Source organism: Piliocolobus tephrosceles, chromosome 9 (assembly GCF_002776525.5).
Source record: "Piliocolobus tephrosceles isolate RC106 chromosome 9, ASM277652v3, whole genome shotgun sequence".
Lineage (NCBI taxonomy): Eukaryota > Metazoa > Chordata > Mammalia > Primates > Cercopithecidae > Piliocolobus > Piliocolobus tephrosceles.
Genome location: NC_045442.1, coordinates 78,484,415 through 78,497,437, shown reverse-complemented (window position 1 = coordinate 78,497,437; position 13,023 = coordinate 78,484,415). Strand labels below are relative to the sequence as shown.

The following is a 13,023-nucleotide window of genomic DNA, read 5'->3' as shown; positions in this document are numbered from 1 at the left end:
TTACTAGTTGATCTCTTTGGCTTTTCCTCATGGAAAAGTTCCTTTTATGAGGCTAGTATTTACTTGCTCTGACTCAGAGTTCAAGCATTGAGAAGCCCTATTCATAGAGCATTTTTTGTAAACAATCAGAGACAATTGTTTAAATCATAGCTTTCTGATGTGGTGATATCAGTTGAGGCAAATAAGAGGCAAGCCACCAAAACCCTTAAATATGATGAAAATAAGGAATTTTGAAAAGGTCTAACATATTCCTGGGGATCTAGAAAGTTGCATTAGAAGTCTGTGTGCATACCTAGAAAACACTTGAAAATGTCATAGCATCTCACCTTGACTGTTGTTGAGCCTCTCCACAAATAAAAGTTAAGGTTAAAACAGAGTTGTAAACAGCCAAAGATTGAAGTCATCCCCCAGAGCAGGTAGAGAGCCCACTGGCAGACAGTGGGAAACGTTGATTGAAGTGATTGAAGGAAATCAATACTCCAACCATTAGCTGACACCAAACCATCCCAGTAAATACTTTAGTAGTTACTCATGACTAAAAACACAGACTATACACAATTATTCCATGAAAGGCACTAAAGGCAAACACCAACAAAAACAAAACCAAGAAGTAGAAACAACAAAAGCAAGAGGGGAGTGGTATTTGATATATAATGTTGGCATATTATTTTATTTAAAATGTGCAGTTAAAAATTGGTACTCAATGGCCAGGTGCAGTGGCTCACGCCTGTAATCCCAGCACTATGGGAGGCAGAGGTGGGTGGATCACCAGGTCAGGAGATCGAGAGCATCCTGGCTAATATGGTGAAACCCCCTCTCTACTAAAAATACAAAAAATTAGCCGGGCATGGTGGTGGGCACCTGTAGTCCCAGCTATGCAGAAGGCTGAGGCAGGAGAATGGCGTGAACCCAGGAAGTGGAGCTTGCAGTGAGCTGAGATGGCCCCACTGCACTCCAGCCTGGGCGACAGAGTGAGACTCCATCTCCAAAAAAAAAAAAAAAAAAAAAAAAAAAAAAAAAAAAAATTGGTACTCAATGAGACAAGAAAGTATGGCGTAAGTATGTGTGGAAAAATAGTCAACTAAAATTGTTTCTGAGAAGGACTAGATGATGTACTTACTAGAAAAGGACACTGAATGACCTACTATAAACATGTTTAAAGAGCTAAAGAAAACCACATCCAAAGAAATAAAGCAAAGTCTGGGATGGATTTATCCAAAATGAGATTATTAATAAAGGATTAGCAATTATAAAAAATTACTAAATAGATTCAGCAGAATGACACTATAACAACAACAAAAAAAGTACTAAATAGAAGTTTGGTCAAAAACAGTACAATTATTGAAATAAAAATTCGCAAGAAGGTGTTAGCAGCAAATTCCAACTGTCAGAATAATGAACCAGTGAACTTAACAATAGATCCATTGATTATTATCCAGTCTGAGAATAGAAAGAAAAACAAAGAAAAATGAACAGAGACTCAGAGACGCATGGGACACTATGAAGCTTACTAATATGTTCATGATGAATGAGAGGCCAAGAAAAAGAAAACAGAGAGTCTAGCAGAACAAATATTTGAAGACTTTCAACTGAAACTTTAAAAATTTGATGAAAAATTCTAATCTACATTTTGGAACTTCAAAAACCTCTGATTTGGATAAATTCAAAGAGATTCACACATACATACATCATAGTCAAACTGTCAAAGGACAAAAACTGAATACAAAGAGAAAAAAACACAGAAAAATTTATAGTGCACAAGGAATCTTCAATAAGATAAACAACTAACTATTCATTAGAAACCATGGAGTTCAGAAGGCAATGAGATGACATATTCAAAGCACTGAAAGAAAGACTGCCAACTAAAAATTCTATATTTATTCATTTTATCATTCAAATGTTAAGAAAAAATTACACCCTAAATAAAAAGGGGGAATACTGGACAGGAACTCAAATCCACAAGAAGAAATAAAAGCACTAAAGTACATAGGTAAATATAAAAGGTAGTATAAATATACTTGTTTTGTAATGATTTTCTTTTCCTATCTGATTTTATTTTTTTTTTTTTTTGAGGTTATACTCTTTATTTATTAAAGTTTTATTCAGAAATAATTCCAAAAAACAACTGTATCAAGTAATAATGATAAAACTGTGTTGATTGACTTATAATGTAAAAAATGAATTTCTATGTCAATAATAGTACAAAGAGGAGTTTAAGGTTTGACATTAAGTTGCTACTAATACAATTAGATTCTTAAAAATTAACATGTGAACTGCAATCCCCTGGACTAAAACTAAGCAAATAACTCAAAACATACTATCAGGCAAAAGAGACTTTAAGACAAATATTATTACTCAGGAAAAGAATGAAATTTATAATGATAATTTTTAATCTATCAGTAATACATGGCAATTATTAATATAAACATATATACACCTAACAACATAGACTGAAATGTATGTGGAAAAATGATAGAATCGAAGGGAAAAATAGACAATTCAGCCCTAATAGTTGGATATTTTGATCACCTTCTTTCAATAATGAATAGAACAACTAAGAGGAAGATCAATACAGAAATAGAGGACTTGAACAAAACTACAAACTAACCATACTTAAACAGACATCTATGAAACACTCCACCTAAAAACATCAAACATTATTTTCCAGTTCACATAGAACATTATCCAGGATAGATTGCATATTAGGACATAAATCAAGGATTTATGAATTTAAAAATAGTGAAATCATACAAAGTATATTTTCTGACCACAATGAAATGAAATAAGAAATCATTAACTAAAGGACATTTAGGAAATTCACAAATATATGTAAGTAAAAAACAAACAAATATCAAACAAAACCCACACTGTTAATTTTGTGGGTTTTGACTCCTTTGTTATTTAACAGTGTGTGTATATATATAGGCATTAATGTAAATGCCTATATTAAAAAATAAGAAATATCTCAACTCAAAACCTAAACATATACCTTAAGTGGAGAAATAAGAGCAAACTAAATAAGCAGAAAAAAAGAAAATAATAAAGGTTAGATTGGAAAAAATAGTAGAGAATTACAAATACAGAGAAATTCAACAAAATCAAAATTTAGCTCATTAAAAAGATCAACCAAATTGAAAATTTTTTTAACTAGACTAATCATGAATACAGAAGTTGCAAAATGCTTGCCAGAAATGAAAGAGGACATATCACTTCCAAACTTAGAGGAAAATAAGAATAAGGAATGCTATGAACAACTGTCTGTTAGCAAATTAAAAAAATCTTAATGAAATGAACAAATTGTTAAAAGGGTACAAACTATAAAATCTGACTTAATAAGAAATAAAATATCTGAATATATATAACCAATAAATAAATTAAAGTCAGTTTAGTAATTTTAAAACCTCCTACAATAAAAGACCAAGCCCAGATGACATCACTGACAAAATCTGCCAAATGTTTAAAGATGAATTAATACCAGTTCTTTGTAAATCTTCCGAATAATAAAGGAAGAGGAAGAATCATTATCAACTGAAAGTGAAACCAGTGTTATTCTGATACACAACCAAGCAAGAAAGACCTCACAAGGAAAAGCAAAACAAGCATGAACACAAAGCTATGAACCAATATTCCTTCTAAATATAGACATACTAAATAGAACTCAACAAAATAGTAATAAACCAAATCTAGCAACATATAACTAGGATTATACAACATAACCATGTTATACTTATTGTATAAATTTACGGTTGTCTTAATATCCAAAAATCAATCGATGTAATACATCATATCAATAGACTAAAGGACAAATATAAACAACGTATAATCTCCATGATAGTAGAAAAAGCACTTGGTAAAAAGTCTCACATTCTTTCATAAGAAAGACTGCCAGAAAAGTAGGAATAAAAAAGAACTTTCACAGACTCATAAGGAGCATTTATGAAAAACCAACACCATTATAATGAATGATGCAAGATAGAGGGCTTTCTCCCTAAAATAAAAAACAGACAACATGCCTGTTCTTGCTTCTTATATTCAACATTACAGTATATGTTCTAGCTAGGACAATCAGTCAAGAAAAGAAATAAAAGTCAAGATTGAAAATGAAAAACTAAAACCATCTCTATTTGAAGATAACATTATCTTGCAAAAATACCAAAACACACAAACACACACCCACACATACCCTACTGGAACCAATTTAAAAGTTTAGTACGATTGCAGGAAATGAGGCCTATATACAAAAATCAGTCATATTTCTATATACTAGCAATAAACAATCTGAAAATGAAATTAAGAAAATAATTCCAAGTTGGGCACAGTGGCTTATGCCTGTAATCCCAGCACTGTGGGAGGCTAAGGTGGGGGAATTGCTTGAATCCAGGAGTTCGAGACCAACCTGGAAAACATGGTGTAACTCCATCTTTACCAAAAAAAAAAAAAAAAAAAAAATACAAAAATTAGCTGGACGTGGTGGTGCATGTCTGTAGTCCCAGCTATTTAGGAGGCTGAGGCAGGAGAATCACTGGAGCCCAGGAGGCAAAGGCTGCAGTGGGCCAAGATCACATTCACTGCTCTCCAGCTGGGTTAATAAAGTGAGACCATGTCTTAATAATAATAATAATAATAATAATAATAATTCCATTGAGGACTTTCAACTTTCAGTCCAAAAGGTAAAAAGCTTGAAAGTTGTCATCCATTTTCTGTCCTCACAACAAGAAAGAAGCTAAAAAAAAAAAAAAAAAAAAAAAAAAAAACCTGAAAATAGATAACTTTTCTTAGATATATCAGAGAATTTAGGTCACAGGGCAAACAACCATTATACAAAACTAGAGATACATTTGAATACATAGAGCTTACAAGGAACAAAAGAAGCCACTATTGGAGACACCAACAGTCATAAATCTTTAAAAAGGAATTTACTCACTACTGGAGACTGAGTGTGGACTATAATGAGAAATTAAAATTCCTCTTGTCCCAGCTTTAGAGGGAGCCCTCACACACTTTCATAACTTTTACCTTCAGGAGTCCCACCAGGGGTCTCAGAGTGAAGATGGGAGAAAAATCCCTGGTGTTGTATTTTGAAATATACTCCGAGTGCTCTGTTCTTAAGAAAGGTCTGCCCTCAATGGAAATAATATTGACCAAGCAGAAAGGCTAGAGTAGGCTGGAGTTGGGTATTTCCTTTGTCTAAGATTGATTAGATTCTAGCAAAACCAGTTTTACCTAAGAGGAAGGGAGAAAGCCAAGAATTATTTGTGATGGTCACATCTCAGGGACACAGGTTCACCAAAAGGTTCAGATCTAATCACAGGTTTATAAAATGCTTCCCCTCCCACGGCAGCTTATCACTACATCAATAGGACTCTTCTATAATAACGAGATAGATCAAAAAAACTACAAGGCTAAGGAACTATTTAATAAGGAGTCTCTAGGAGAACCCAAAGACCACAGGCAAGACCAAAACACATCATTAGATAAATTTAGTGTCTGAAATCATATCTACAGCAAACAGTAAACACAGCCTATCATAACTACAGCAAACAGTAAACACAGCCTAACTCCTTGGCAAATGAACATAAAACGTCTCATCAAAGATTAATGTTCTCAGTTCTTATTATCCAATACACCATGTCTGGCTTTCAACAAAATAATTACAAGACACACCAAAAGTAAAACAAATAAACAAATAAAAAACACAGTCTGAAGAGACAAAACACGCATTAAAACCAGACTTAGCTGTAACACACATTTTGGAATTAGCAGAACAGAAATTTAAAATAACTATGATTAATTTGCTAAGAGTTCTAATGGGGAAAAGAAAAGGAGAACATACAAAAGTAGATGGGCAATGCAAACAGAGAAATGGAAACTCTAAAAAAAAACTTCCATTTAAAATAGCATTACAAATAAAATACTTAAAAACAAATTTAAGAAAAACATAAACATTGTTGAAAAAATTAAGAAAGTCTAAATATTTGAAATAAGACTCCATGTAAATGAATCAAAAGACTTAATATTGTTATAATATCTATAGTCCCCAAGTTGATGAGCAGATTCAATGTGATGCCTGCTGTAACCCCAGCTGGCCTTGTTGCCAAAATTGAAAAGTTAATTCTAGAGTTCACAGAGAATTTCAAGATTCCAGAATAACCAAAACAATTTTGAGAAAGAACAAAGCAGAGGACTCACACTTCATAATTTAAATACTTGTTATAAACTTGCAGTAATCAAGACAGCAATCAAGACCTATGGAATTTGTATTTCAATTTACATATAGATCAGTGGAATAGATTTGAGAGTCTAGAAATAAATCCTTGCATTTATGGTAAATTGATTTTCTATATGGGTGCTAAGACAATTCAGTGAAAGAAATAATTTTTTAAAAATAAATTACTGAGACAACTAGATATCCACATGCAAAAGAATAAATTTGGAACCTGACCTCACACCATATGAAGAGTTAACTCAAAATAGATCATAGACCTAAATGTAAGAGCTAAAACCATAAAAATTTTAAAAGAAGCATAGGAGTCATCTTTGTGTCCTCGAGTTAGGAGATAGTTTGCTAGAAACAACAACAAAAGGTCAGCAACAATAAAAAAAGAAATATGTAAATTAAACTTTGTTAAAATTAACTCTTGCATTTTTAAGGATACAATTTTATAAAATGAAAAGATAATCCACGAAATGGATAAATATTTGGATGTCATATGCCTCAAAAGGGATTTGTATCCTGAATATATGAAAATGTGATATAATAATGATAAAAACACAAATAACCCAATTTTTAAATGGGAAAATAATTTGAAAAATATTACTCCAGGTAGGGCGCAGTGGCTCACACCTGTAATCCCAGCACTTTAGAAGGCCGAGGCAGGCAGATCACAAGGTCAGGTGATCGAGACCATCCTGGCTAACACTGTGAAACCCTGTCTCTACTAGAAATACAAAAAATTAGCCAGGCGTGGTGGTGGGCACTTGTAGTCCCAGCTATTTGGGAGGCTGAGGCAGGAAAATGGAATGAACCCGGGAGGCGAAGCTTGCAATGAGCCGAGATTGTGCCACTGTACTCTAGCCTGGGTGACAGAGTGAGGCTCCATCTCAAAAAAAAAAAAAAAAAAAAAAAAAGAAAAGAAAAGAAACGTATTACTCCAAAAATGCACAAATGGCCAATAAGCATACAAAAGTGCTCATTATCATTCATCAAGAAATGCACATCAAAACCTCAATGAGGTAACACTTCACATCCAATAGGATGATTAATATCAAAGAGGCAGACAATAAGAAGTGTGGATGAAGATACAGAGAAATTGGTCCCCTCACATTTTTTGTTGGTGGGTTTTAAAATGCTAGAGCCACTTTGCAAAACAGAAAACAGTTTGGCAGTTACTCAAGATGTTAAATGCAGAATTACCCTGTGATCCAGCAATTCCATCCTAGGTACATGCTCGAAAGAAGTGAAAAAATATGTCTGTACAAAAACTTTTGGGCAAATATCTATAGAAGCATTATTCACCATAGCCAAAATGTAGACACAAGCCAAATGTCCATTAGCTGATGAATGAATAAAGAAAGTCTGATATAGCCATACAATAGAATATTATTCAATCATAAAAGGCTTCAGTCACAAAAAGTACTTCATGCTACAACACGGATAAACTTTGAAAGCATTTTGTTTATTTAAAGAAGCCAAGGACAAATGGCCACGTGTTGTAGGATTCAATTTGTATGAAATGTCCATACTAGGCAAATACATAGGTAGATTAGTGGTTGTCAGGTTATAGAAAATGGGCGAATGTAGACTAACAGCTGATGGTATGAGGTTTCTTTTTGAGTGATGAAAATATGCTAAAATTAAATGGTGGCGGTGATTGCACTACTCTGTGAATATCAACACCTTTAAATTACCCACTTTAAAAGGGGGATTATATAGTATGTGAATTGTTTCTCAATAAAGCTCTTTAAAAAATAGACTTAAAAGTGTCACCATAATTTCATGAAACTTTCATAATGGTAATTACTGTTTGCTTGTGTTTCCCTCCACATATTGGATTCAGAAAAAAAAAAAAAAAAAAAACCTGCCATTTTGATCAAATTAAAAACACTTTAAATCTTCACTTTAAGTTTCAGCTGAATCAAGTGATTGATCAATTAAGGTTTCAACTCCTTCCAGAATCAGCCAAAGATAGCAAGATTGCATTAACATATAACTTATTCTAAATTCACTTTCAATAACAATGTAGTGGATCAGTTCTCTTCCTTCAGTCATTAGATATATATAATTATAATGATAATATATACAAAATCATTTTAAGCTAACATGCTTGTATATTACAGATTAGCTGTTTGATGGACTCTGGCGGTTAATTAATAAAATGATATTTTCCTAAAACAGTTGAAATTATGATTATATTATGTTATATTAAATATAATGCTACATTGAAACTAAGTTCATAATTTGTTTTAGACATCAGAAAAATAATCTTAAATGGCAAGCCAACATGTTTTTCTAGAAATTGCTTTTAGTCTGTAGTCTATTTTATTTGAACAAAATTCTATTGATTTGCACAAACTCGTTGGAACTAAGAAGTTAATTCAATAATCAAAAGTCACCTTAGTTTGGCATTAAATGTTGCAAAACTGTATTGGGGCAAGTAACAGAAAGGAAAATGCATTTAGATATTCGGTTTCTCTTCAAATTACTAAAAACTCATTTATCAATTTTATAATTCATATACTCAACGTCGTTACGGCAGGAAACCTACTTATACACTGAGCATGCCACTCTCACCACATTCTGACACCAAATCTCCCATTTTTAGTTGACAACTGTTACCCAGGCACAGAAAATAATTTACCACACAGCAAAGCTGCCTTAATCATCTAGTTCTTCCAAAAACAAAACAGATTTGTATGTACACTATTTCCAAAATCCTGACCACTGACATTGCTAAATTCCTATTTGATAAACAGTAATTCAAAACAAAACAAAACAAAAAACCATGTTGTATGTTACCAGAAGCTTGGCAAACAACACTTCAGGCACTGCTTGCAATTTCCCTGGCTCTGAAGCAGTAAGGAGCATGGCTGATAATAATGAATACCAAAAGACATAAAAGATATATTTTTTTTTGCTAACATCTATACATTTTGCAAAGTGTGTAGAACAGGATACTACAATTATAAAGTTCTCTGAGAAAAATGAATAGGGGCTTTCCCAGTCATAGAGATTAGAGAATCGTTGCACATTAGATTCCATTCTTGAAAGGTCACTGTACATATTAATACATTACAAATTCTGGAATCCTGTTTAAGTTTGATCAACCCAGATTTTATCAAACATATCTCACAACATGTACTTTTCTCTGTTTTCTCTACATTTTCCTATCCCGTTCCCCAAACACACATATAAGCATCTTTTAATATCCTGAGCTTATGTTTGATTTCTGGTCCAGGGTAGGCAAAAATAAACTTCTGTTGATTGAATGAACAACCATATCCACAAGGCTTAAACAAACGTATTGAAATCACAAGTGCACAATCAATGGATGAGGCCAAAGTGAAGTTCCTCTGTATCACTGTTGCTTAACTAAACGATCATATATCACATGTGAATTATTACATTCTCAAAAGCAAATGTGGCCAAGTTCCTTCTGGTTCTCAAGCTAACAATGCAGGCACTGTTTGGTGGGTTTATTTTCCCCGGACAAGCTTGAAGTTGAACTGAATGTAGTTGAAATGACATACCCAGAAGGAACTGTTTTCAAGGTAGTGATATATGTTTTTTTTTCTAGAAAGTTTAAAGGTGCTTTAAATACAGAAAGTGGTCCTTTTCAGAAGCCATGCAAATACTACAAACCATTAATTATAGCTACTCGGGGACTGAACTAGAATGAGCATGCTCTCACTAATTTAAAGGAGCCAGCAGATGCAGAACTGGGGCTTAGTCCAGTTCTTCATACCATTATCACCATGGCCACGAAAAGAAAAAAAGAAATGCAATGATAAAACTTCTCTAAGCAGAGCTGAATAAGCACTATAGAAGCATTTGGGAAATTCATTTTTTGCAGATGAACAGCAACCAACAATTCAGCCTTTTTTTTGGTGGGGGGTGATCCAAATCTCTTACATAATAGACTTATTTTTTTTTTTGTAACTGAGTGCAAAGTCTTTAATAATTTTTCATAAGCTTCCATTTGTCATGCTAAGAGCACATCATTGTTGCCGCAGACATCTTCTCTATTTCCTTCCATGTAACATTTAACAAAACAAGTGTTAACTTATCCCAGTGTAGCACTCATTATTTCCCAAATTACTAAAATCTCATTTTCTCCCAAGATGTCCCCAAAATTCTGTATGTGTCATACAAAATCACAAGCCTAATTAATTGGAAAACCAAGCATGATGTTATGCTGGGCTTCAAGCTTTGGAAAATGAAAATAGATATGAGTCACAGGTGTTAATACTTATTTATTTTATTTGCCTGTGACAGAACTAGTGAAGGTTCACTCATAGATATCTTATTTAACAGTCAGTAATATTCACATGATTGCTATACAGTGTTATGAGTTTTAGCTCATGCGAAGATTCTTGTAAACATCAGCACAGATATTGAAGATCCCAGCACCACAAAGAAATGCCTCATGCTGCCCCTTTAATTAACAAACCCTACTGTCACTGCCAATCCCTGGCAATCTCCAATCTGTCCCTATAGTTTTACATTTTCAGAATGTCATAAATGGAATTACAAAGTATTCAATCTAGCTACAGTCACTTATACTGATGCTTCTAGAGAGTTACCCAGATTGCACATATCAATAATTTTTCCCTTTTTATTGTCTGTTGTACGCATATAACCATAGTTTTTGTCCATTCACCCACAGAAGGAAATTTGGGTTGTTTCTAGTTCTTGGCAATGGTACTTTTCTAAAAATTATTATGCAGGTTTATATATGAACATAAATTTTACTTCCTTAGGATAATTTCCTGGAAGTGAGACGATGAGGTCACATGGCAACTGTATGGTTAACTGTGTATTAAACTGCCAAAATGTGTTCCAGAGCAGCTGTGCCATTTTGTATAATTTGGATTTGAGCAGACAAAGCTACGGTATTCTGGGAGGAAAAGATACTTCTTAGGTAATTTACATAAGAAGAAATATTTTTTTTTACAGCAGAAGATGAGAAAGGGAATATTAGATAAATTCAGCTCTGTGTATCTTAAATCCAACTCACTTGGTTCATTTGTTCCTTGAAGATAAATACAGTATAAGATAAAAATTGATGAGCATTAAAATGTAGTTATATGTTCTGTAACTACAGTTTAGTGTGAAATCATTGCATCCCTAATTATGACTTCTATTCTGCTTAGAACAGCTGGTATTACTGAATGTTTCAAATTGTGCCACAGACTTAGTGTGACAAGATCTCTGGGGATTGTTTCCTTCCATTACCAGGACACAATGGCAAATTGAAGCACGAAAAACAAATGCACAGAACAAGCCAGAAACCCAGACTGAGCTATAGGCCGACTACAGCCAGATATTTCAAAAGGAAGTACTCTACCAGGTCCTTCATGGAGAGAGGTAGAAATGAGAAAAGATCTGCAGGCCATTTACTTAGAAAGGAAGAAAAATATGTAGAAAAACTGAGTCCTTGATGACTTCACTTGAGTTTCTGGATCACACCTTCCTAGAGGAACAATATAGACTAATACATCCTGTGAGTATATCAGTGTGTCTGAGCTGAGTTTCTGTCACTTACCATATAAACTGTCTTCACACAAATGCTCTATTACAACTCTGTAAACAAACCTAAAAGAATACAAATATCGAGGAAAAACAGGGTCAATATGTAAAAGATTGAAAATAAACTCTAAAAGATCATGTCACTATGTTTGGATAGCAGAACCACCATGACGGTTTTCTGTTTGTAAAAATGTCTATTCCGACGTTTTATACATAGAGATATGTATATAAGAATATACGATTTCAAAATACGTTATTTCCACAAAAGGGTTGCACTTTTAAAAGAACATATAAATTTGCAATGAAAGAATACTGCATTAACAAGTCACACACATTTTGTTGTGTGCTAATCACTTTTTGGGCGGGAGAAAAAAAAAGTCAAATAATTTAATGGAAAGACTTTAGTAACTTGCAAAGGTACAGAAAAATTTAGTTTTTTTCTGAGTATCAGAGACAACCATTATAAAATGAGATTGTGTTGTGTAGCTCTTAGTTACTGTTTTAGCAAACAGCAACGCAGAAAAACTGCATTGTTCCAAACCCAAGCAGGGCCTTGCATTTGAAAGTGCAGATAGTTATTTCTGGAATGTTTAAACTGTGTTTCAATTATCCAAATATGTTCTCTTCAAATTCTTCGTGGCTCAATTTGCCTTAAATTAGGAAAAGTATAATAAAATCTAAGAATCTTTTCTCAATTTATGATGTCATTTCCATTAATGGATTTCCATTTTGTGAAAATAGTTAATTTCACTAAGCTCGGGGTTGTTCAGCAGTGGAAACTAGTCTAGTTTAAGACATAATGCTTGTCAGTAGCAACTGTCAGTAGACATAATGCTTGTCAGTAGCGCTCTTGGTTTATCCCTGAAGGGTTAAGTTTAGTGTGTCACTAATCATATCCATCCCAATTACAATTTTGAGGGTTTGGTTTTTCAGAAACCATTTATTACAAAATATCTTTTTCGTCTAAGAAGTAGCTCAGTAAATCTTCAGGAAAAGTTTGTGAGGCTTAAATATCTGACTGATTGATGGTTTTTTAAGTATTCTGTAATCCCAGTGCTGAGGGAGCCTGAAGTGGGAGGATTGCTTGAGGACAGGAGTTTGAGACCAGTTTAGGCAACATAGGGAGACTCTGTCGCTGAAAAAAAGAAAAAAAAAATTAGCAGGGCATGGTGGCATGTATTGTCCCAGCTACTCAGGAGACTGAGGAGGGAGGATTGCTTGAGTCCTGGAATTTGAGGCTACAGTAAGCTATGATCATACCGCTGCCTTCCAGCCTG

General features: G+C 33.6%; 1 protein-coding gene across 10 annotated transcripts in view; it reads right to left on the bottom strand.

The window, feature by feature from the left end:
* Positions 1-13,023, bottom strand: part of NRG3 (neuregulin 3) — a 1,116,221-nt gene that overhangs the window by 559,252 nt on the left and 543,946 nt on the right. Inside the window, exon 3 of one of the 10 annotated variants that reach the window (XM_031936197.1) lies at positions 10,458-11,690. The exons of the other annotated variants lie outside the window; for them this stretch is intronic. Within the exon in view, the coding sequence (XP_031792057.1) occupies positions 11,681-11,690 (10 nt within the window). The 3' untranslated portion in view covers positions 10,458-11,680. Of the gene's footprint in view, positions 1-10,457; positions 11,691-13,023 lie in introns of those variants that run through there. 10 annotated transcript variants of the gene reach the window in all.